At 51.9% G+C, this 24,804-nt stretch overlaps 1 protein-coding gene and 1 pseudogene across 2 annotated transcripts; both read right to left on the reverse strand.

Annotated features, from left to right (window-relative positions):
- Positions 1-8,608: 8,608 nt before the first annotated feature.
- Positions 8,609-24,731, reverse strand: EEF1AKNMT (eEF1A lysine and N-terminal methyltransferase). 2 transcript variants are annotated; one of them, XR_004955170.1, is made up of 9 exons: positions 22,122-24,730; positions 20,072-20,831; positions 18,585-18,784; positions 17,028-17,223; positions 15,727-15,894; positions 14,340-14,555; positions 12,290-12,421; positions 10,423-11,042; positions 8,609-9,618 (listed from the first exon to the last, which is right to left on the reverse strand). XR_004955170.1 is itself a non-coding variant. In XM_016147163.2 (7 exons), the coding sequence occupies exons 1-7, from the start codon at positions 22,272-22,274 to the stop codon at positions 13,723-13,725; spliced, it is 1,926 nt and encodes a 641-aa protein (XP_016002649.2). In that variant the 5' UTR covers positions 22,275-24,731; the 3' UTR covers positions 13,056-13,722. The 2 variants fall into 2 exon arrangements, 1 of the variants encoding a protein (XP_016002649.2); XM_016147163.2 differs by lacking the exons at positions 8,609-9,618; positions 10,423-11,042; positions 12,290-12,421 and adding an exon at positions 13,056-13,955 and having other exon boundaries at positions 22,122-24,731.
- Positions 9,948-10,067, reverse strand: LOC118613007 (annotated as a pseudogene).
- Positions 24,732-24,804: the final 73 nt, after the last annotated feature.

Raw genomic sequence — 24,804 nt, forward strand, 5'->3', positions numbered from 1 at the left:
ATCTTGTTCCATTCTCCTGACAATTTCCATAGAGTGATGTACCCATTTTACTGATGAACGAAACTGAGAACAAGAGAGGAAACTAACTTGTCTAGCTGGTGAGTTGTGCTAGATGTTTTCCGTGTGTTCCCAAGTCCACTCTCCCCTCCCCTCCAGCCTGTCATCTTCCCCAGGAGGTGACCTCTATGGCCGGCATCAACAGCCCCCTTGCCCTCTGGCCTCCAGCTACGTTTGGCCAGTGGAAGGATCTAAGAAGGGAGGTGGAAGGGGAGTGAGGGCGGGCACGTACTCCCCCAGCTCCCTTCTTGCTGGTTAACTGTAAGTGCTCTGTGACCCTTAGCGATGGCCGCAGCTCCTCGCAGGTGACCCTCTCCACATTGCTACTCCCTCCCAGTCCAGGAACCACGCCCTCCTTGTTCCTGGTTTTCCAGGGGCCCCACACCATCTCTTCTTGTTCTGTTCACAGCTTCTCGCTCTTGCTGGATCCTTTGGGCTCCCAATCAAGACACTTGCTCATCAAGATACTGAATGGAAGGAAAGAGCATCTTCGCATCCCACTGGGCAGTCTGGAACACATCAGGACCTTCCGGGAGTGCACAAGCTCCCACGCCAAGCCCGCTCACCCTGCTGCTGGGGTCTGGAGCACAAGAGTAGGTACCTGCAGACAGCTGCGGCTCGCTCCCAGTAAACAAGTCAGCCCCAGCTGCTGGGACATTCACGGAAGCAAGACAATGACTCAACACAGAAGCTGCAGTCACTTGACCCCCTGTGACTCAGACACATTTTGTTTTCAACAGGGCTTTCAGCTGATAAAAAAAAAAAAAAAAAAAAAAAGCTGAATAAACCAATGCTCTGCCTCACCCAGACTCCTGGCACTCAATGAGTTAAAAAGCACTAAGAATATTAGTCTATTTGGTTCTGTCCTTAAATAATCTCTCATCAGTCCCCCAATGTCCCTCTTTCTACCCCATTCACCAAAAAAGAAAAAATAAATTTAAAAAAAGCCTATTGCTGAAAATCAGATTGAGGCCCACAGGGCTGCGCTGCCAAGATCACACGCACGCAGCCACCAGCCAGCTCGGCACTTCGCCTTGATCGATGTCGGGCGCGATGTCGATGGCTCCAAAACCTTGCTTCCCTTGCCTTTCGATTTGAGCTCCGGCCAGGAACTCAATTGGAGGGGCCGGTACCCTCTGCCGACCGGCTTCTAATCCAGCCTGTCTTCCCCAGTTTCCTGCTTAGCTAGAGTCTTTCAGGTTTTGAAGGTTTACGACCTACACCAAGGACCAGGCCTGGCACACATTTTTGACGTGATAGCTAGGCACCACGTTGAGCGATGACGTTGGATGAGATAGCATAATGACTAGGTGTCAAGCATCGTGTTAAGGCCTTTACTCCGTTTAAACCATTCGATTGTCTTACTAACCATAGAGATTGTGTGTGTGCGTGTGCGTGCGCGCTTGTGCATGTTCACAAATGAGACAGGCTCAGAGAACTTAAGTGATTTAGCCAAGGTCACACAATGAGTGGCGAAAAAGGAATTTGAACCCAAGTCTACTTATCCCTGAATTTCATACTCTTAATCGTTTTCCTGCTTCTGTGTATATTTAATCATCTAATTTCCGAAAGGCTCAAGAGAAGACGAGATATGTCCTGTTTTTTCATTTATTGGGGCATCTACCGTGAATCGGGCACTGTGCAAGGTACCGGGGCATGAAGGTAAAAAAGACACAGTCTCTACCTTCCAAGAGCTCATGATCCAATGGGAGGTACAGCTTCTGAATTTCTTTCAAGGCTCCTGGGTTGCCTTTGGCCCCGGTATCATGCAAAAGTGAGTTTTTGCCTTTATTTGTGTCAACCCCATGAATAAAGGGTGTCTCTGCTTCTTGCTCAGCAATGGCAACAGGAAGCCCAAAATGGGGGTTTAACTATGTATATGTTTTTGGAAGAGAGAGAGGCAGAGAATGAGAGAGACAGACAGACAGACAGAGACACAGAAAGAAAGTTAGCCCAAGGTGGGGTGTGGTGGGACTGGAGAGGGTGCTGGAAGGGGGCAAGTTAGGAGGAAAATTCCAGAAAAGAGGTGGGTCACGCAAAGGCAAGGCGGTAGAAGAGCCCCAAGACTTTCCGCAGAACCCACTAGACACACGTCTGAAATTCACACCATTAAGGTCATCCTAGGACATTATTTTATTTTTTAATTTAATGTTTTTAAATAGGTATACAGTCATAGTTCAAAATTAAGACAATAAAAGGGAACTCATTTAAAGACCTCGTTCCCATGCTTGTGCTCCTCGACCCCGTGCCCCCGCCCCCATCCCACACTCCCATCTCCATCCCTAGGCAAGTGTCTGTACCTGTCTGTTGTCGATCCTTCCACGGCTTCTTTACGGAAAGACAAGCCGATACCACCACATATAGATGCAATCCAAGACTTCCTGAAGGTGCATGCGTTTTTTAGCTCTTTTTTACTACGCTACAACCTTGTATTATCACTTGGGGAAAGTAAGATATTCCACATTTCACAGCTGAAGGAATGATTTTCCTGGACGGTTCCCGTTAGCCCTCGCGCTTCGTGGGGAGCCTTCGACACGCCGTTACGTCCGGATGTCGCAACGACTGCGTTCTATGAAGAGAAATGAGACCTGGGCAGGACGAGTGACTTGCCGGGTTCAGACGGCCAGCAAGTGGCAGGCCCAGGAGGATGTCTCCTCCGCCAACATTCTGTTTTGGAGAAAGGGCCCGACCGTTACCCCAGCCAGAAATCGGAGTCTTCCTCGCGGCACAGATCCGGCACCCGCTGGAAACACCCAGAGACAGGAACGCCCACGGCTGTACTTTGTGACCTGTCCCGAGGAAGGCTTTCACTGTCGGGACTTGTGATAATCATAATGCATCCCATTTCCGTTAGCTCCTGAGGACCAGGGGCTGTTTCTTATTCATCTCTGTACTCGATACGTACAATAAAAAGGTGACTCAAGAAAAGACCTGAGAAATAAATTAAGAAATCGCTTTTTCATATTGAGACTAAATGATTCCTTTAGTCATTAAAAAAAGAAAATCTTTTCTCTGGCAGGCCCGTCCTATTCAACTGCGCTGTCATGTTCCGTTAACGAGCAGGAGGAAGAGCGAAATATTAGGGTCACATCCCAGGAGACGGTCAGGATGCAGGAGAGGCCTGCGGAGCTCTGGAAATAAGCGCCAATCTGGGAAGAGGCGCGTGTGCTCCCGGGGACAGCTCATGGTCCCGACCCTCGCCTCTGAGGAGGAACGGGGCCCCTGCAGGGCAGCCCCGAACCCTGAATTCACCACCCGCCCCCTGCTCCCTGATAATCTGGGTTCCCGGCACTGCTGTTGGTCAGTTTTTACTGCCAGGACAAGCAGGAATCAAAGATGAGAGAGTGTGTGTGTGTGTGTGTGTGTGTGTGTGTGTGTGTGTGTCTGAGTGTGTGTCTGAGTGTGTGTCTGAGTGTGTGTCTGGGACTGTGGTCTTTCTCCCCCTTCCCCTTCCCCAGGCCACAGGACTGCACACCTGGTGACTTCGCCCCCTCACCCCGATGGCATCCAGCGCACAGGCGTTCACGTGCGTTCTCTCTCAGGATATCCAAAACAGCCGCCTGGAACGCAGGTACTGTTATCCTTCAGAGGTGAGGAAATTTAGAGTCAGAGAGGGTGAGGAGATTGCCCTAAGTCACAAAGCTCTTGAGTGACGGGTCCAGGATTTAGAATAAGGCTTATCTGATGCCAAAGTCGGTGCCTTTCCTCTACTTATGCTACTACTGACAGGTAAACCCAAGAGCTAACACAAACGTCACTGGCCCGTAAAGAAGTCCTGCTGAGGACAGGGACGAGGTGAGAAGAGCATGAAACTAGAGTCAGCAGTCCGAAGGTTAATGAAATTTCAGTGTCTGCCTCGTTTGGTACATGCTTTAACCCTTTTCAATTTCTTCACCTGAGGAAGATGGAAGAAAATACTAGCATCTGTCTCAAATAACTCTCACAGGGACGAAATGACTAAACATGTAGCTATGACCAACACATCTTAAACATCCGCTTTCGAGTGTGAATTTTAATAAGCGATTCAAATATGCATTAAAGCACCTATGTCATACCACCTGTGTCATTTGGATTTATCTGAACTTACTTCCAAACTCCGCAGTATCTTCAAGTCTGTGGACAGAGTAGGGATGCGAAAGAGCAGAGAACCTTCTGGATGCTCCTAAACCCATCCAGGGCCCTGAAGCTCTCAGGGCTCGGTCTCCCTCAGGCCCGAGGGGGCTACCTCTCGGTGCTCGCTCCTCAGACTGACGGGTAAGGAGCCAGGCCTCCCCGCAGGAGAGAGCCAAAGGCACCTCTGTGACGGCAGCAAGCGGGCCACCAGGCTCACGCCCCATCAACAGTGGCTAAATTTAAGGGAATTCCCGAGGGCCCTAACAACCGCCTCTAAAAGGAACCGTTCTGCAGAACAGCGCAGTGCATGGGATGTCGCCGTGCCCCAAGGTGCAGGCACACGGGTGGGTGGCGAGGGTTTGGGGCACAGCTTCGTGTTCGGGCCCCTCCTCTTTGTTCCAGAGCCCACCGGGCCGCAAAAGGACCCCCTAGGAAGGAAGTGCTGGGGCATCCTGGTAATGCCGAGTGTGCCAGGAAGTGGCCTTGAATCATCTCGTCACCTGGCCAGCAGGGGCTATTTAAGCCGAAGGTATCTTAGGAAGAAATCGTCCTTTACGGATTTCACGACTTTCTTGCTAACAGGTGATATTTACAGCCCCAAACTAGTACAATCAGAATTTCAGACTTCGGTTTACGATTTGAGGGAACAAAACAATTACCACCATCTATTTACATAACTATAGTGAGCACCTTTTCTCCCCAACAGTTCAAAGCATTTGGTAGTTACTAGTTCATCGGCGCTTAAAAATTCAGAAATATTGTTACAGATTGGGGAAAGGTGTTCCCTGTGACCCGGAGGTCCTGCTGGGGCCGGATCCCGGACTGGGGACAGCCACGCAATGCACTGGCGTCCAGGGACTGCGGGGCTGGAGCCCCTCCGCTGTGATCGCTGGGAGGGGACCTGGAGGGGACCGCACCCTCTGTCAGCCTAGCACGCATGCCCACATGCACTCCTTCATTTATGTACTCAGTGGTCATTTAGCAAGGGCCTTTTCTGCGTGCCGAACACTGCACTCAGCCCTTGGTGCAAAGGGACTTTTAAAGGAAGATAACTTTACAGGATGGGGTTATCACATTAAAAGGGACAGGAAGCCAGGCTGAAAATAAGGGGACAGGAAACCAAGAAGAGAAGACAGCCACAACCTATTTATTGAGCGGCCCTGACGGAGCAACTGCATAGAGCATGTGTGTGACTCGACAAAACTCACACATGTCACTGAAGGCAGGGCTGAGCTCCCCTCGGACAACCCCATGAGCCCAGCACAGCGAAGAGAAGGGGGGCTTTGGGAGGAAACGCACCTGCAATAAACCCCGGCCTTACCTTCAATCAGCTTAGAACGAAAAGGAAATTTTCTCATGGGAAAAAAAAAAAAATAGAAAAAAAACACTCACTGGAAAATGAGGTTATCGAGATTAAAATATATGCCCTGGTTTCCATTTCCAACAAAATGGAGTATTAGAGACGAGGTTTTTCTCTCTCCCTTGAAACAACTGAAATGCAAGACAAAACAGACAAAACAACGGTTTTCAAGACATCGGACAGCAGGCAGCAAAGGACAGGGACCCCCGAGAGATGGGGACCAATGATGGGCGCCCCCTGCCTGAGCCAGCTCGCTGCCTCAAGGGAGCATCCAGGCCCTGGAACCGAAACAGCCCGGTCAACTCTGTGAGCTGAAGACACACAGAGAAGAGACATGGAGAGACTGGAGTCTGCAAGGCGGAGGGTCCCTCAGGTGCACGGTAGAGGGCTGCAAAGGTTCGGGAACCTTCACACGGAGTCGGGAACAGTTCCTCTGTCCCGAGGAAAGTCGCGTGGCCCATGCAGTACTAGGCACAGTGCTCAGAGTTCTCCCCTGGTGGCAGCCACATAACCTTCGCCAAACACTTCTCAGGGTTTCTGCCTAACGAAGCTGAAAAGCAAGACTCGGAAAAGCCAAACTGTTTCCAAGTAACTTAACTACGTCCTGAACAAAGCTCATGATTAGTTATAGGTACATAAACATGCCCAGCACCCAAAAAGGTCAGACTCACGAAGTGCAGCATACAACTGAATGCTAACAAGTGTGCAGAGAAGTAAACAAAAACCCACAATGAGGAAAAGATCAATATATCAAAACCAACCACAAAAACACAGAGATGTTAGAATTAGACAAAGACACTGAAACAATTATTTTAACTGTCCTTCACACATGGAAGAAGCTAGAGGAGGATTAAATACGTTTGAGACACATGCGTGATATTAAAAGAACCAAATCGAACTTCGACAGAGAAAACCTACGCTACCTGGTGGGAAGAACTGGACTGGAAGCCTAGGGATGCAGATCCTAGGGCAGGCCCTGCCCCTTCCATGAGTGAATGACCTGCTGTCAGTCCGATGTGTACTGGTAACTCATCGGCCAACCTTGCCCACCGCGGCTGTGCTGTGCCCAGGGAGGCGAGATTTACGACCATCACCAGCGTGGGGTTGAGGGTAAGACCTGGATCTTCCACGTCATAACCCGAAGATGTGTGGGGTGGCCTAGCCCATTGAGAGGACCCTTTGTAGACATTTTTCTGCTATCCGGTTTCCCAATGGCCTGGGGCTCATTCATTCTCTCAGTGGAGACACAGAGGCTGAGGTGGCTGAAAGAAAACACTTCTTGTTAGGAGAGCACTAGGTATGCAAATAGTAAATTGGTGCTACCCCTGAAACTTAACTTGAAAATTGTACTTCGTGGCTTCTGTGAACAGTATTCAGCGAGAGGTCAATCTCAATTTTCTGCAGGACATGGGGGCACAGGTGCCTTGGAAATTAATAAATATAACCCACATAATAAGCATACTTTCCAGAAAAGCACCTGTCACATACTAATGAAGCTATCTTTTCATTTTTCATCACCAAAATAAGGCCCATCAGAACAGGAGCTTCTATTTTTACTTTTATTCAATTCAATTTCTAGCAGAATAGACCTGCCTGGTTCATGACGGGCACTCAATAAATGTTTATCGAATAAAGGAATCATTTAATAATATACTTGTGAGTTGACTCTGTATGCAATGCTTTGGAGAATCGCCCTATGTATGTAACCTTCTTTGATCAAAACAGGAGCACTTCATTTTGCCTAGCAACTTCCTGCAAATACCCTCACAACACAATTCCTTAGTCATTCTTTCCTGTGGTATACTAGCATCCTTAGGAGACCAGGAGATCCAAGCCTTATTTTAAAGACGAAAGCTGGACATCATTATTTCAGAGTTGGAAATTAAGTCTCAGACTCCGCCAGCAGGGCGACAAGCTGAGACCATCTTCTCAGCTTGTTTCTGGCCACCGTCAAACAGGGAGAAAAAAGTTTTTATGACTGCATTGCCTAGATAAATAAAATGTATCACTATAATATTAATTAGTTTTTTTTTCTTCTGTGCTTTTATTAAAGGAACTACCTTGTTTTGATGCTCTGGGTTTGCAGATACCTAGATAGAAAAAAAAAATCTAATGAATTCGAACCCTATGCTCCACAAAATATTGCAAACCATTCCAATTTTCTTGAGAAGAGACTCTGCAAAAACAACATGCTTTGAAGATCTCCAATGGGATAACAAAATCACACTGTCTCCCTTTTTTGTCCTAGGAGATAATAACCAGATTTCTAAGCCACCTTGTACACAGGTAAAAATCTCCAAGACTGCCCGATCCTGATGCCTATACGGGAGCCACAAATTCAAGTGGCAACTGTAGCCAACACGACCCACCCACAAGGGACAGACGCTCTCCAGTTCCAACCAAGTGTGAACTGAACATGCGCCCGACGTAGCCAGAGCTTCCGAGTTTTCAAAAAAAAAAAAAAAAAAAAAGCCAAAACTTCGGATTTTCTCTAAAATGTCCTGTGAGAGCTAAACCAAAGACAGCCAGAGGTAGCATGTGGCCCAGAGGCCATCCGATCTCTGGTCCCGCTGAGCGAGCAGCACAGACGAACCCTTACAGGCGACACATTCATTTCCCGGGGCTGCCAAAACAAATTGCCATAAACCAGGAGTTTTGAAACAGAGATTTATTCTCTCACAATGAGGGGCTGGCGGTCCTCCATCACGGTGCCGGCAGGGTCGGTTCCTTCCACAGGCTCCGAGGCCGACTCGGTCCATGCCTCTCCCCTCGCTGCCGGGGCCAGCAGGGGTCCCTGGCCGTCCTTGCCTCGTGGACACCGCCCCCCACACTGCTCCTTCTCCCCAGTATGTGTCCTCACCTCTGCCTCCCCCTCAGTCCTGCGGTCTTGTCTTTGCAGTCAGGAAGGCCCTAACCCAGGGCGATTTCTTCTTGAGATGCTTAACTACACCTGCAAAGACCCTTTCTTCCCAATGAGGTCATAGTCACAGATTCCAGGGATTAAGACATGGATATTTCTTTTTGGAGGGTGTCACTATTCAACTGGCAGGTTTGCCTCACAAAAAAAATATCCAAATCCATTATTTCATCAATTTTTATTCTGCCAGTCCTATTTTGTTTCCACCTACTTACTACTGTGATAGAAATGACATATCCTGGCAGAAAACCTGACATGCCAGCTCCGGCCCGGACGCACGTGTGCTACGTTTATTTCTTCCACGCTTCCCATGTTTACGCTCCTTCGCCTCCTGTTAGCATGATCGCATTGCCTTTAGCATGATCCCATCGCTTTATTTCCTGCCATTGTTTCTAAAATCAGGGCTGTGGGGCGACAGGACCTCTGCCTCCCCTTGCCTGGAGGAAATCACGCTCTCGCCACACAAGAGGAAGGACGAAGCTTGATGGGGAAACAGCCGAGTGGGTAGCGGTACTGGGTGGGGAGAGAGAGGTAGGCAAAGCAGGAGTCCATCCTCCGGCAGGAGAGGAAGAAGCAGGAAGTACGGTTCAGGTACAACGAACAGCTCCCCGACCCTGCTCTGCCCTCCCACCGGAATTTTCCAGATGTTCCTGAATGTAAATGTGATTTCCAGCGCCACCTACTGGGAGGCATAGGGACCTGCTCGCACCTGAGCTAGAAGAACAAAATTGTGTTCAGTCTTCCACAACTTCAAGAAGCAGGTTTCATTGGGACTTCAGCCCTTCCCGTCTGTTCTAACAAGGACCTAGGAAGACTGCATGCATCTTAAGATGCAGTCGGGCCAGTCATAGTTCTAGTGATGCCCTAGCTTAGCCGCGCCACCCGAGTGTGCCCCTCTGAGGTCTGCACAGCACTGGAGGGTGACCCAGCTGTAGGTCTGACACAGGAAGTAAGTACCCTAACACCACACAGCTTACAGATTAGACACCAGCGGAGTGTTCCCAAACCAAGGCGGTCTGCGGTGACTTGACGAGACCAGCTCCCTTCACGCAGCCCCAGGGGAAGACCTGCACCCCCTCCCTCCTCCTCAGGGGCTGACCCAGTTTTGTAAGGGTGACAACCTACCTTTGACACATGCTTCACCCCGGGGCTAGAGTCCATTTTAAAGAGCCTGTGGAGAGAGAAGCCGGGGGCTGGATAGTGACAAGGCCTATTTTCCACAGCGCTGCTCATTAAGTCAGACTCGGCATAACTGCGGGGTGAAATCCAAGCCGATCTCAGAACTGCTGTTCTAACAGTTTCAACAAATGGATAAGACTGATGCTTCTAGCTCACGTGAGATTTGGGGTTAGATATCTCAGTTTGGGTTAAACTATCTTTTATCTCAAATTAAACAAGACAATTAACGTATATCATTTTTTAAACTTCTTAGAAGACATTAACTTTTATTACTAATCCATGTGCTTTGGCCATTCTCAAACATCTTTTTTTTTTTTTTAATGCCTACAGCACCTGGTCTTCCTAGGTGGTCTCCCATCCAAGTACTAACCGGGCCCGACCCTGCTTAGCTTCCGAGATCAGACGAGATGGGGAACGTTGAAGGGTGGCAAGGCTGCAGACTCAGACATCTTTACTCCCACCACAGCTCCTTACGCTGGGTCTGGCATGTAGCTGTCACTCAATAAATGTGAGCAAACCGGCCCTGGGGACTAGTCAGCTGAGTCTGACACGCAGCCATGGGCCGGTCGCATCCACTCCCTCCACTGAGGAGAAAGCGAACGGCTCCAGCTACAAGGTTTGGGAGGCTGAGACAAGCCGTGAAGCAGTGGATTAGCGGGTTCTTAAAACGAGGGACCACGTCGGCGGCACTTGCACGTGCAGAGAAACAGCGCAGACCGCCTCTCAACTCTGTCCCACGTCTATGAGATCCTACGCTGTGTATAGTCTTTTGGCCCAGAAGCGAGGCCATTCCTACCGAGCCGCCCGAAGAAAGCGAGCGTGAGCCCGCGGTCACGTGCGATGGTGTCCATTCGAAGGTGCCGGCGTCCGTCGGGGCTTCTGGCAGGGGTCCTACTCAAGGACACAGTGTAGGAGGCACAGGCGAGCAGCCGAGAGGTCCTGAAGAGGACAGGATGGGAAACACGTCTTTATTTTCCCAGATCGTCAGGCAACCTCGGCAAGCCGGAGGTCACACGCAGTTGAGTATGACACCAAGAAAAACACGCGGCTTGAAAGCACTGTGCATCACGTTTCTTCACTGTGCAGCCTGCGAGCCCAAGGTCAGGCCAGCAGGAAGCCGGGAAGGCTGCAAGGCCAGCGATCACACGATCTTCACGGTCTTGAGCATGTCCGACAGGACATACGTGTCGTCCCAACCCCTCCCTGGCTTCCTCAGGGTCTGCTCCAAGGCCCGGGCCATTTCCAGCAGCTCTGGCGTGGCGAGCGTCTGCTCGGGGTGCAGCTGACAGAACAGGATCTCGTTCACTTCCCCCGCGATGCGCCGGACGTAAAGAAGGGGGAACACCGCCTTGAGCCCGCCCAGCACCGAGTCCTTTAGCGCCAAGTCTCGGCACACGAGGTTGAGGATAAAGACACCTGTAGGGTGGGAAGGAAAGAGTCAGAATGACCACAGATCAGGTGACATGTTGGAGACAAGGTTCGGCTCTGAGGAAAACACCAACTCCTGCCCCAGGGAGGCTGGTGGCCTCGGAAACGCACCGACGGCGGCGGCAGCTGGCAGGGGGCACACGGCACAGAGAAACAGGAAAGCCCGGGAACCACGTGGACCGCGGGGCGGCTTCAGCCCAACTCCCTGCTCATCTGTGCCACGAATGAGTGACGGTACCCTGGTCATCGCCTCAGTTTCCCGAAGAATTGCTTTGAGAAAGCAGTCACGAACGACCCCGAGAAAGAACGTGCCAACCCCACAGGCACGCCGTGCTCCTGACGCGCGGCATGGACCAGCCAGCGAGACAGTCCCGAGTGTCTCGACTTGTGACAACGTGGGTTCTAAACTGACTGTTCACCACGCTACCTGTCACCACATCAAAACACCTGGGAGGCGTGAGCACCTGGATTGAGCTCCAGCTCTCACAAGCCCAGGGGCTGGACCCCGGTTGTGACCTCAACAAGCCTCTCGACCCTGGTCCGCTCATCTGAAAATGGGCCGCTGTGACGATGCGATACCACGGCCCAGGGCGTGTGGGAGGAACTCGCCCGGCGGCTGGCATCGCCACACCCGTGGGAACCGGAATAACCATCGCCACTTTGTAAAACCGGGTGGCGGCACCTGCGAAAGCCCAGCAGACGCGTCACCCGGGACGGACCCCGCAGTGACGACCCTGCACGTGAGCCCGGCGGACCTGCCCACGTGTCGCCGGGCGGCTCCTGCGGGAGCGCCAAAGGCAGCGTCCTCACAGAAGCTCCGAACAGGACACACCAGATACCGACAGCGGAACGGAGAGGCCGACGCCGCTGCGGTCAGGCCGGGCCATGGCGCTGTGACGCCACGGACGAACCTCACGACGTCACGGTCAGCGCGAGGACACAGACACTTACAGGCGACGTTCCGCGCGATTCCATTTACACTAAGAAAAATGGGCGACACTAAGCTGAGCTGACAGGAGTTAGGGGAGCGGCTACGCCCGAGGGCGGGCTGGGCCCCCGAAAGGAGGCAGGAGCGGACACTGGAGAAACTGGAAACGTTCCGTTTGGTGCTGGTGTGTTCGACTTAAAAAAAAGTGATCGAGCGACATGTTTATGATATGCGCATTTTTCATTAAAAAGAAAAAAATGTTTTACGGGACCCGTCCAGCCCCCATTCCCAACCTTTCGTTCCGTACCTTCGGGAGTCAAGATGCTTCTGACCTTCTGCAGGAAGGGCTGGTCCACGAACGCTGGGGGCGGACAGCTCATTCCCAGGGTGGGGTCCTTGCTGTCTACGTCAAACATTATGACGTCGTAGCGAGGCCGCGCTGGGGAAGAGGAGCAAGCGAGTTTTTGTCTGTGCTGGATAAAGCAATGCCATCTACGTTCCCACATCTCCTCTCTCCTGTGGCCTGTGCTGGGCACAAGTGGCTACGTCAGAAGGACACCGAGGACGTGCTTTGCCTGTCGAGGGCACTGACGCCACCGTCCGGGGTAGTCACTGTCAGGGTTCTGCTGTGAGTACCCCCGTTAGGACAAGGCCTCCGCCTCATCTCCTGGGCCCCCTCTGCATGATGACCGGCTGGTGAAGAGCCCGTCTGTTGGCAAGACATGAAGCTTCCAAATACTTCGGGAGCCTGGGCCCCTGTCCTGATGCGCTGAGTTAAAAAAACCACACGGTGGCACAGAGCAGATGGGGAAGGGGCGGGGGAGCCGCTATTTTCCTTTAGCCCCCAGGTATTTCTAAATGCAGTTGGAGTTGAGGCCCGTTGACCCTGACAGGGCAGCTCTCCAAGCCTCTAAGGGCTGACCCAGAAAATGGCAACTTCAGCTTAACTCTGGACATATGTTGCCTCCTAGGAGAAAACATTCTCAGATCAAACTCAGTGTATCTTTTCTAGTTACTTGAACAATAACTGGCTCAAAGAAATGATTTTGCTAAATGAGGGAGAAAACGAAGAACTAGATCCACTCTTTAATAACAGTTTCATTAATAACGGCATTTTACAAGTAGCCTGCAATGCCACTGACTTATTTTTAGCAAACTTTGAGACCAAAATAATGACCACATAATAAATATTTACTTGGGCTACTGCGTGCCCACCACTGTTCATAGCACACATCTAATTGTGGTTTCTTCAGAATGGAACATGCTGGCTCATCACTGTCCAAGGACAACGACGGCCCACAGTTGCAGCCTTGAGCCCTCCAATAATCAATCCGAAAGGTGCTGGTGGTTAGAGATCAGGGCTGCTGAGTCCCTACCACGTGCCTGGCACTGTTTGAAATGCTTCACATGTATTAGCTGTCTCGGGCCTGAGCCCCAAGTGGCCCCAGCCTCAGAGATGAAACCTGTGAAACTCTAATGTGGTTCGGCTCAGTTTGCAATTAAAATAAGGCAGCATCTGTTTACCCCAGCCTCCAAAATACTCATCCCGGCATCAAACTGTCAATCTGGTTTGCCACGCCTTCCTGGACGGTACAGAGCACCTGTTGTGGAACCAGCAGACCAGGATGGGTGGGTGGCCCGAGACCCCAGGTTCACTCAGGACCGAACCAACCTGACGTCTCCCTTTCTGGAGCTACCAGACTTCCCGCCGGGGAGCAGCTGCCTCGAGGTTTCTCAACCTCAGCATGACTGACATTTCGGGTCAGGTAATCCACTGTCGTTAGTGGCTGTCCTGTGCGTTATAGGGGGTTTAGCAGCGTCCTTGGTCTCTACCCACCAGATGCCAGAAGCGCCTCCACCCAATGGCAACGACAACCAAAAAAATGGCTGCAGATGCTGCCAAATGTCCCCGAGGTTTGGAACCACCAATGGACGGCTGTGCTGTCCTGCTCTACCTCTGGCTTCGCCTCCGGCTGAAAGATGCAGAACAAACACCTTCCAACGCAGACCCCAACTTCCCTTCCCCTCTTCCTCACCCAGCTACGGACTTTAGGTTTCCTGGGACGGGGAGTAGGGGGCAAGGTGACAGGGTCAGAAGAACAGCCCCTGGCGCGTCAGGGCCGACGGGGCAGGACACGGTCCGTTTCACCTGCGGCTACACCGCAAGCCCCGCGCTGTGCGGAGCTTGCGGCCGGCACTCGGTGTGTGCTGAACAAACACGCCAACAGACGAGCAGGGGAAAGACGACGGCGCCGCGGACGCCGCCCTCAGGGAGACGAAGTCCAGGGGCCCTCGCAGGCCCAGAAACCTTGGCACGTTCTTCCCGCGACACCCCTCCGATTCTTCAACAGCAGTACCTTCTCCTCCCGCCAGGCTGGTGATGTAGTCCAGGCCGTCTGCAATGTGGACCTTCATCCGGCTGCTCTGGGAAAAGCCGAACCACTGCGTGGCCACTTCCAGCATGGAGGGGTCGATCTCCACAGCATCGATGCAGGACTTCGGGAAGTGATCGTGGACGAAGAGGGGGAGGCTGCCCCCGCCCAGGCCCACCACCAGCAATGCCAGTGGAGTCTCTGTAACAAAGGAATAACGCGGCATTATACCATCTGCTCACTGGAAAGTTCGGTAGTAGCCTCGGGAGGGCAAAAGAGGGAGTTGGATTGTTGGCGCTGCCCGGGAATACAAAGTGAGGGATCTGGCCTCCCTGTCTCACCACAGAAATTTGAGAGTTAATCTGACACCTGAAAACTCAACCCCAGCCTCACGATCCCTCCTTTGCCAGATTCAGACGATGAACCAGTGTGTTATTCTTATGGCCTCTTAAAGATCCCAAAGCACTTGGCTGGTATCACATCGAGAGTCCCCGCCACAGCGTGATTAGACCCCTCTGAGAAACAGGAGGGGCGGCCCACACCTGGTTCACGACCACAGGGCGGCATGGACGCGACGCCCTCCGCCCAGCTTTCCACTCACAGGCCGCAGCTGCCCCCTCGGCCACATCGCCAGGCCAGGGCGATCCACCCAAGTTCCAGAAATCACAGGAAAACAAGCCCTGAATTCTGGACCTACGCACAGGGCAGCCACGGCAACCACAAGGGGATGGAGGGAAGACAAGGAACAAGCAATCACCGAAGGAGACAGACCCTGAGGGCTGAATGCCAGAACCGAGCCTCCAGGGACACGTATCAACGCCGAGACGGGCCGAGAGGGCGGGTGGTTCCCTGAGACACACTCAGTCTTGGGGTGAAGACGGTCACAAGCGCAGACAGACACACGAACACTTCTGCTACCTTGCTATCAGACCCAACCCTGTCATTAGTGACTGGGCTGCGACTGCACTACCTGTAACATGGATTTTTTTTAAGTAAAATTTCAAGATAGAATTGCACCGGGCCTTCAAACAACGCATTCCTGAAAAGCCAGGAGTCCTCAAGCGCAAAGGCATCTCTCCAGACACGTGATTATCAAATGCTCCATCTGGTTACGCGGGTACAAACATGTGCAAAAACCCATCAAGCTGAACAGCTGAAGAATGTGCACTTTACGTATCTCATTGCATGTATTCTACACCTTAATTTTTAAAATAAACGAGAAGAAAACAATTTAGACATCAACACGTGTATCCATTTCAAGATTACAATCTGACTTTGAGGGAAAAGTTATTTGGATGGATGGCCATGAGCTTGGGAGTAAGACACGAGTGTGCATGCTTCCGTCGGTGCAAGGCAGTGGCGACTCCCTCACCTAAGAGCATCTCCGGGTTTCTCAGCAAGGCCAGGCCGGCGATCATGGCTTTGTGGTGCTCACAGCACAGGTAGCTCTTATCGATGGCCTGCCCCGGGGCTGCGGGGAGGTCCTCGGGAGTGCCAGCAGGCCGCTGCTTCTTCCTGTCCTTCTTCCGTTTCTTCTGGGCTAAATGTGAGAGAGAGACAAGGGGTACGCGAATGAAGTCCCGTGCTTAGAACACTGCTCCCCGGACAGCAAGCCACACGAGCAACAGTGTGCTGCAGCTGGCTCGACCCTACTCAGTTTAAACAATTTAAACCAATTGTTTAAAATGCAGGAACTGTGTGATCCAGTTGACATGTTGGTGGCTTGAAACCTAGCCATGGCAGCCACAGAAATTGGCAAACAGTACATGTCAGGACTGTATCTCCCCCAAAGAGATGGTTGCTAAATATTCAACACACACCAGTGGGCAGCAGAGTCGGAGAAGGAAAAGGGCAGAGACACTGGAAAAGCTGAAGAATCCTGGTCCACGGAGAAACACGCAGGAGAAACATTTATTCTTAAACCTGTAGGAAAGGAGGACTTAAAGCTACTAACCACCTCCTCTGTACAAGGACTTTAACTCTTACAGCTCCTATAGAGGAGCCTGTAATTCCAATTATTGGCAGATGGAGAACCTGGGGACCTAAAGACAATAATTAGGCCCGGAATCAGCAGGCGGTGCAGCCAGAACTTGAACCTGGGACGGCCTGTCTCCGACGCCAGCATCATTCTACGGAGCCACGCAGACAGTCGGAATGGACAGAGGACAACTTCCTCGTCCTCCACTGCAGAAAGTTCTACTGAGCGGCACTGGCCGACGCGCCCTCTGAGGCACCTGCCAATTCCAAAGCCTGGGGAAGCGGGTGCCAGAAGGCGGCGAGTGGAGTCGGGCAGGGCTGGCTGTCCGGTCCATGTTTCTGCTCCCTGCACTGAGGCCCGCCCAATTACTACGTGGACGCACGCGGAGCAAATTGCAGAACGGGTGGCCTTCCCACTGTGGGCACTGGGCCGATGGTCGCACTTACAGGGTAAGCCACCACCCCCTCCTCGCCGTTTCACAGCCAGGCTCTGCCCAGGACACAGAGCACGACACACGTCTCTGCTCTGCTGCGGTCACTCACACCCCAAGAGCCCAGAGGGGATGAGGACAAGCCTCAGAGCCCCACGCCTCTGTCTTACGTCTCGGCCAAGCTCCCAGGTCCTTCTGACCACCCCAAAGCGACAGTCCACACCACGTCCACTCAGGTCCCACCGCCGAGCCTCTGACACCTCACCTCTGTGGGACACGTCCTTCAGCAACCGGGCTTCCGACTGCACCACATTCCTGTTGCTAAGGAAGATCAGCCGCCGAAAGTAACGCTTGTCGTCCCCCTGCACGTCCTCGATGACGTAGTCACCGCTCAGGGGGCTGCAGTCTTGGTGCTGAACGGTCCGCACGCCAATGTCCCCACCCACAGACAGAAAGGGCACCTGGAGGTAAAGCAGGGAGTTAAGGAGTCCGAGCCATCATAAGCCCTCCCCGTGTGTCCAGGAGGAACCCTCGCTCGAAGGTTCCAGGCAGGAACAACCCCAGACACCTGCCATTCTAGTAAAGTGCTTCTCAGAGCCCTCTGAGTGGATTGCAAAAGGTTTAATTCACCTTTCTGAAAACCAACTGATCCCCAAAACCATGAGCGAAGTGCAGCCAGTTCTCCCCAAGAAAAATGCGAGCTTCTCAACAGTAATCCTCAAAAGGACTCCCAACAGTCTGGGACAATTAAAGCCAGGGGCAACCCCCCCCCACACACCCAGGAAAAGACTATGATTATGAAAGGAAGAGTGTGAACAACATAAGATAACACAGCCCAGAGGGAGCAGGCACTCAGAAGGAACAAGGTACGCCTCCCTCCCCTCAGTCACGCCCACCTTTTCTTCCCTTTGTTCTAAATGAGAGGGAAAAATTAGACGAAAAATACATTACCCTCCTAAACATTTCCATTTCTCTTCTCAATCTTTACACCTACTTATTTTTAAAGACCTCCCTGAGCAGCTTGTAACCACCAGACTTGCAGAGACACAGGCACTGGGGAGAGGAGGTCACAGATGCAGCCCCCATAGGAGCCACTCTCCCAGGTGGACACCAGCCCCAAGGTCTGCTGGGAAGCATCAAACGCACGTGCACCGGCAAGCACCGGTCAGCCCAGCAGGCAGAACCCCCGCCTGGGGACCCGGGAGCCTGTCCTGTTCTGAGCTATTACTGTAGCACCGAACTTCCAGGCACCTTGGTTTTGGCTTCTATCAAGAAAGATAAAGTCCTTACTATAAAGTCCTTGCAGTACAGTCACCTGTCAATTATCCTGTCTTGTGGCCAGGATGGCAGAAGACAGACGGTATCACCATTTTGGCAAAAATCTTGTTTCCTTCCCAGTAAAACACGAGATGGCAACGCTAATATCCTGAAGATGAGGCTAAGCGACTGTTTCGGCCCTTTCCCATCCTACCCTCAGATAACGATGGTTCCAAGAAGCAAAATGGCCAAGGACACCCCATGCAAAAGTGGGGAAACAGACACACGGCCTGAGCGATCCGCAGAGCGAGAGCCGGAGCCTGCAAGGTGGACAGCACTTCCCTCGCACTGTCTCTGCGGAGCCCGAGGGGCCCCCAGACGCAGACGCCCCTGTGGTCTCAACCGGGGTCACCACGGCTTGGGAACGGGATTTCTGGCCATTTAGCAGTGGCTGCTGACATGCCCTCCAGGAACAGACTAGGGTCACAGAGCCCATCCCAACTCCTTCCCAGCTGCTCAGGTGACTTCCCCAGAGACCTGTGAAAGCTGCTGCCGGGGCTGTTACCTGCTGCTGGGCGGGCATCCCGGCCGGGGCCAGCTCCATGACTCTGGCCGACAGCTCGGCCTGGATGCTGTCCATGCCTTCGTACTGCTGACCTCGGTGAAGGGCCACTGTGATCAGCCTCCTGAAGCCCGCGCTGATCGCTAGCTGCTTCCGGCCCTCCTCCATGCCAAAAAGCCACTCGGTCTCCCGACCCTGGGGGACTAGAAACAGGCACTTGGTGACAGGGAGTCCTAGAGAGAATGTTCAAGCCCACAACCACTATGACCCACGTGGCAGAGAGCCGGCCCTGCCCAGGCCCACATCCCTTCCAACTGTGACCCACTAAGGGGCCATCAACTCCCCAGAGCACAAGGCCTAGCGCAAAGCAGCCATCAGACAGGGGGAGGACCAAGGGCAATGAGAAGTGTGAGCACATCTGTAAGGGCAGGGAGGCAGGTACCTGGTGCAAGGAAAGTAGCGATCATACTAACGCTTACTATGTTAGTTGGCCCAAGCAGTTTACGAATAGAAACAAATCGAACCTTCACAATAGCCCGGGATACAGGGAGCATTATTATTCCCATCGTATAAATGAGGAAACTGAGACACAGAAATTATGCTACTTGCCCAAGTTCATACAGCTAATTAATAGCAAACCCCGGCAGGCCAGCCCAACTCCATGCTCCTGTCCAAGGCGCTCTCCGTTCCCACAGGGGGACAGTTAGGAGTGCAAAATACTTGGGGAAAAGGCTCAGTCGTCAAATGACCAGCACGACCATATCGACGCCTTGCATTTGTCTAAAATTTTCTACTTTTGAAAGCATTCCCTCACAGTCTCTCTTATTATCACTATTAAGATAAATCTGGTATCATTTGCCCTTCAATAACAATGCTCGCGTTTAAAAAGCACTTACAGCATGCCAGGCACCGTCCCAGGTGCTTTTACACTTCTCACAACTACACAAGGTAGTTACGCTCTCATTTTACAGCTGAGGAAACTGAAGCACAGAAAGAAATGTCACACCACCAGGAAGTGACTGGGACAAGACTGGAATTCAAACAGTCTGGTTCCGGGGCTTTTCGTAGCCACTTCTCTGGGCTGTATAAATTCAGCAGATGGACAGCAACTTCGGCAGCTCCCCCGGGGCCTTCCCAGGTCCCACAGCCACAGGCTGCAGAGCCCAGTGCATCAGTTTCCAGCACCGTTACAAAGTAACTAACATCTCCACAATGTGAGACTCCTCTAACTTTCTGTGTTACTTCTCCCCCCTCCCTAACCATCCCATTCTCCCACTTTCTCGAGCCTCTGCAATGGAAGATGAGAAGAAACAAGCTTCGAATCTAAGCAGGTAGCCAGAGAGCCATTGCTGTCCCTTCCTCTCGCCTCGGCTTGTCTAACCTCTGAAAAGTACCGTCCCCCCGGAGAGGTGGAACCAGCCAAGGCACACCCAGCCACCGAAGCCCCACCCCAACCCCTCCAGGGAAGACGGGGTCCAATCCCAACTCACTGATGAAAATGGCAAAATGATTGTCCCGCGATGGTTTCACAGTGGGGCTGTCCACCACGTGCAGGGTGTAGCGTGGCTCCCCCGTGTCCCCACTGCACAAGTCCAGGGACACATTCCCCAGCCCAGCCTTGCGGTACAGCTGGCTGCACAGCCAGGCATACTGCTGCCGCTCCCGCACCGCCTCAGCCAGCCGCTCGGCACTCTCCAGCCGCACAGGCTTGCCCTGCTCCTGAGCACACAGCTCAAAGATCTGAAGGGCGGGGCCAGGGACCGGCCTGAACTTGGTCATGATGAAGGCAAAGACAGGCAGAGGAAACCGAGGCTCTGCTTCCAACACCTGGTCCTGGCTGTTGGCCACCTGGTGCACCCTCACCATCCACCCCTCCCGAGAGAAGTGACCCACTGCTTTCTTCAGGACGTGAGCCTGAGCCAGGGAGATGCAGAGGTAGCGACCGCCCACCTGCAGGACACGGCCAACCTCAGCCAGCATCCTGTCCACCTGCTGCAGGGTCTTTTCCTCCTCATCTGTCAGGACAGCATCCAGGGTGCCCTTGTCCAACACCACCTGGAACGAGCCATCAGGAAACTCCATCTGTGTCATGTCCATCCTCAAGAAGCGCATCTGGGGCCGTCGGCCGGCATTGCGTTCCTTCATCTGCTCGATGACGACCTCGCTGATGTCGATATTCACTATATCCTGACAGCCCACGTCATACAGCTGCTCGCTTAGCTCTGAGTTACCACATCCGATCACCAGCACCTGGGGGAAAGCAACATGCTGGAGGTGACCAAGGCAAAGGAGTGAGCTTCCCGTGCTTCGAGGAATCAAGTCTCGTCTTGGCTGCTACATGTTTTCAAAAGGGAGAGATACTACTGTCACAGGAGACAGCACTATCACTGGGTTGAGTCTAGGCTCCCTCTTGGAACACCACTGGTTACAGGACTCACGGTGAAAACCACATTCAGTGACAACAACGCAAGTTATGTGAAAACGGGTTTTCCGTGTTGCAGAAACAAACTACTCATGGTTGGTCTTTCCTCTGAAACAAGCATTTGTTACTCAAGAACTGACAGGAAGTCAGAGAATCCAAATGCAACAGTGACAGTTGAAATCTATGTGTTTTACTGTTGAAAACCTAGTCTGGCATAATGCGATTCCCCTCGGGCCTTTGGCTCCTCTTCATGATATTCTGCTATTTTCTAAAACGAGCATAAACACAGGTTGTTGCCTCCCTCTCTGCGTAGCAATCTCCCACGGACCCTTCCAAATTCTGCCCCGATGTCACCACCTCTGGAAAAGCATGGTACAGTGAGAAGTGCATAAGCTTTGGAACTGGATGGGCCTGACCTTAACTTCCCAAGTGACCATTTACTATATATATGATCTTGAGCAAGAAACTGGCTCTCAGAGCCTCAGTTTCCCCATTTGCGAATGCATGTACCACCGTTCAGCTCAGAAAGTTTCTCACAAGAACTCAGCTACTGAACACACACAAACACACACACACACACACACACACACACACACACCACCCTAAAGCTTCCTCCACCTTTCCTCCTTCCCTACCTCCAATACAACCCTACCTCTGTCAAATCTCCTATTACTGTACTTAGTTAGCACTATTCACCTCTGGAATGTGCCCAGTCATTGTATCTTGATGCTTCCGTAGCTTTAAGGGCTGAGCACACGCCCAAAATTCAGCGGGCTAGCAACAACCGTTTGATAACAGATTCCTTTAGGATTCGTTTATCAGTCAAGCCATATCTGCTGCCCCCTCCACGGGGATGCACAGTGACAGAAACGCACACTTTCTTCTCTAGGAGGCGATATTTAGGTTGAGTTACTAAAAAACTTCCAATGGGGTGGGAGGTCTATTATCTGAAAACCTTTAAGTTTTTAATTGTTTTTTAGTGGGAACGATGCATGGAAACCTGAAATTATGGGCCCCGTTAGGGCTCCCATACCTGTCACTAACATGTGCGGGATTACTTGGTAGGCGAGACCCACCTTCCCGAGCAGACCCACACAGCGCTGCCAGGCTGCGCTTACCTTTTCCCGGGGTTTGATGTATTTGTGCAGCACCCCGCACAGCTCCAGGTAAGTTCCATACCACTCGAAAGCTTTCTTTCCTCGCTGTTGAAAGAACTTCTCCCAATAGCCAACGGAGCCGAACTCCTTGGAGCTCTTAGGTAAGAGATTCATACTCCCACTGCGTCTTCAAGACGTCCTATCCCCTGTGAGGTACCAACGAAGGGGCTGCCCCACCCGCTGGCTCCGAGACACTGCGGTGGGAATTCTTTCTACCGAGCAGCAGCCACATTGATTTCTCCCTTCCTCAAAACCTAAAGGAATGAGCCTTACACGCCAACCGCACGCGGGAGACACTGAATCTAACACTCGCTCAGCCTCTCACCGGCGTCCACAGCCTCTGCCCCACGTGGGCAGCCCCTCACTTTCTGAGCTCCGTTTTAGAACCGGTAAGCACATCCGGGTGCGAGACTTCGCGATTGGTCGGCCGCCCAAGCCATCCCAGCATCTCATTGGCCACTGTTTTTCGTTCCTGACACCTCATTGGTTGTGACGCACTCCCCTCACGCCGGCTGCGTCGCAGGCGCCGAGCGTCTATTTACGTGAGGCGGAAGGGGGCGGGCCCGCGAACCAGAGTCAGGGCGGAAGTGGTGTGCTGTTGGGGTTCTGGTCTCTGGTCTAAGCTCTGGGCAAGGGCTAGCTTCTCTGGTCTGGGCTTTCCAGCATCGGCGGAGAGCGCGCGATCTTTCCAGGCTCTGTGAGAACTTCGTTTCTGAGCCTCGTCGCGAGTTCTGACCATGAGCCACACAGGGGCTGAGCGCCGCCCGGGGGTGCGCTCTAGAGAAAGGGGTCTCCCACTCCGAAAAGAAAAACCTGTAGGAGGAAGTGAGGTAAGGGATGAGCAGAGCCGATCCACCGCAAGAGAAAACTGCCCATCCTAGCCGTTTATCTCTGCATCTCCCGCTCCACCTCCGCCCTAGTTCAACCACTTGTATATTCAGTTTTAATATGGAGGAAAATGGCACTTTGCTGTACGTTTTCTGCACCAGAATACAGATTTCCACTATTAATAATGTAATAACATGAAAATTCAAGGGGAAAGAATAGGTATTCAGAGGTGCTTCCTCTTCCTCTTTCTCCCCTCGAAGCACAGTATATACCATTTACGACCCATTTTGCTAACCTGCTTCCTTAGCTTGACATTCTGATGTCATCTGTAAATAGTTACTACTGCTTATTTTATGTGTAAATGAACACACTATACTTTCAGTTGCTCATCCTAATATTTTAAAGAAGTTCCTGTGATGGACCACACTGTTTTAAAGTATGTTTTAAAGTATGATTGAGATAAGTCAAAATGGATGTGGTTCCAACTGCATAATTTTAAAAGGTTACTCCAAAAGCCCTCTACAAGTAACTTGAAAGATTATTTTCATGTATCACTTCCTGCCTCCACATTTTCTTTCTACCTAAGCAAGATGAAAACTGAAAGGAGCCCCTCAGGTGGCTTCAGCCACCACAGCATGCAGGGTTGCTAATGGGTGAGATATGGTTCTTTCAGAAAGCGATTTTGAGAGCTGAGGACACTGTGCTGATAGTGCTACCAAATAGTGAAGAAAGAGAAAACAGCCTCTGCCTTCTCCCCCCACAAGGATTCATTTAATTCAATGAACATTTAAATTGCAGAAATTCTTGATATAACATTGACTCTGTTAAATTACTTGTTTGAAACATTTCTTTCAAAGTTCAACTATGAAATATAAGTATTAGTATAGTTATTTTAAGCCAATTAGGTGTGTTATTACTCATTTTTAAGGCTTTTCAGGTGATTCGACTACTAAATTAACTTGAGAGTCAGTGTCCTAGCCAAAATATCTTTCAATTAGGCTTAAATATGCATCAAAACACTGTATCGACAGAAGACCATAAATAATGAGTAAAAAAGACATGTAGCAAACAAGTCACAGGGGGGGAAAATGAGTAAAATAATCCAGCATGTGTGGGAGGAATGGGCAAAATAAAACAAATTTTGGATTACTTACTATGCCCAGCAACTGCAGGCTTAATGTGCTGCCAACTTGGAGGCGGGGTAGGGTGACGGTGGGGAGTAGGGGGAGTGAGCAGAACATGCCTAGAGTCTGGACCTAGTTATTTTAGGTTCGACCTCTAAAGGATACAGGGGAAAGAACTGAGACCTCGCCCCCAAACTGTGCGACCTCTCCAGTAAATCTCTCTGGACCAGAGATTCCTAATGTCCGAAATGAGGATTAGAAACCCTCAATCTCCCCAAGTCTAACTCTGATTCCGTAAACAAGGGTTCACACAGATCTCGCGACTTCAGAAAACCCTAGGCTCTCCGAAGCAGTCCTCGGACTTGGAACCCTCTTTTTCTCTTCGGCTCCCTTAGCCCAGGGACTGGACCGCGCAGAAGGCACCACCTTGTAAAGGTCCCATCAGCCCAGCCCCCAGCGTGCCTTTGGCGCCCCGCCCCAAGGGCCTCCTCAGCTGCGTCCACCTCCCCTAAGCCCTCCGAGCGCGCCGAGGCGGAATGGAACCTCGGGAACCAGTCCCCATATAGAAAGCACACTATAATCTTGGGCAACCTGGCCCAAACCCCGCGTCCGCCAGGGCCTCTGCGGGTGGATAGCAGAGGCGGGATCGACTGCTCGGCGGTCGCCAGCCCCGCCTGGCCCCGCCCCCCCCG

Source organism: Rousettus aegyptiacus, unplaced genomic scaffold (assembly GCF_014176215.1).
Source record: "Rousettus aegyptiacus isolate mRouAeg1 unplaced genomic scaffold, mRouAeg1.p scaffold_m13_p_17, whole genome shotgun sequence".
Lineage (NCBI taxonomy): Eukaryota > Metazoa > Chordata > Mammalia > Chiroptera > Pteropodidae > Rousettus > Rousettus aegyptiacus.

Excerpts from the sequence above, each read along its gene's own strand:
- EEF1AKNMT (XM_016147163.2), bottom strand. The coding sequence starts at position 22,274 with ATGAATCTCTTACCTAAGAGCTCCAAGGAGTTCGGCTCCGTTGGCTAT. Across the intron at positions 20,832-22,121 it reads ACATCAAACCCCGGGAAAAG|GTGCTGGTGATCGGATGTGG; the intron begins GTAAGCGCAGCC and ends GCTTTCCCCCAG. Across the intron at positions 13,956-14,339 it reads CAGCCTGGCGGGAGGAGAAG|CCGGAGGCGAAGCCAGAGGT; the intron begins GTACTGCTGTTG and ends TGCATCTTTCAG.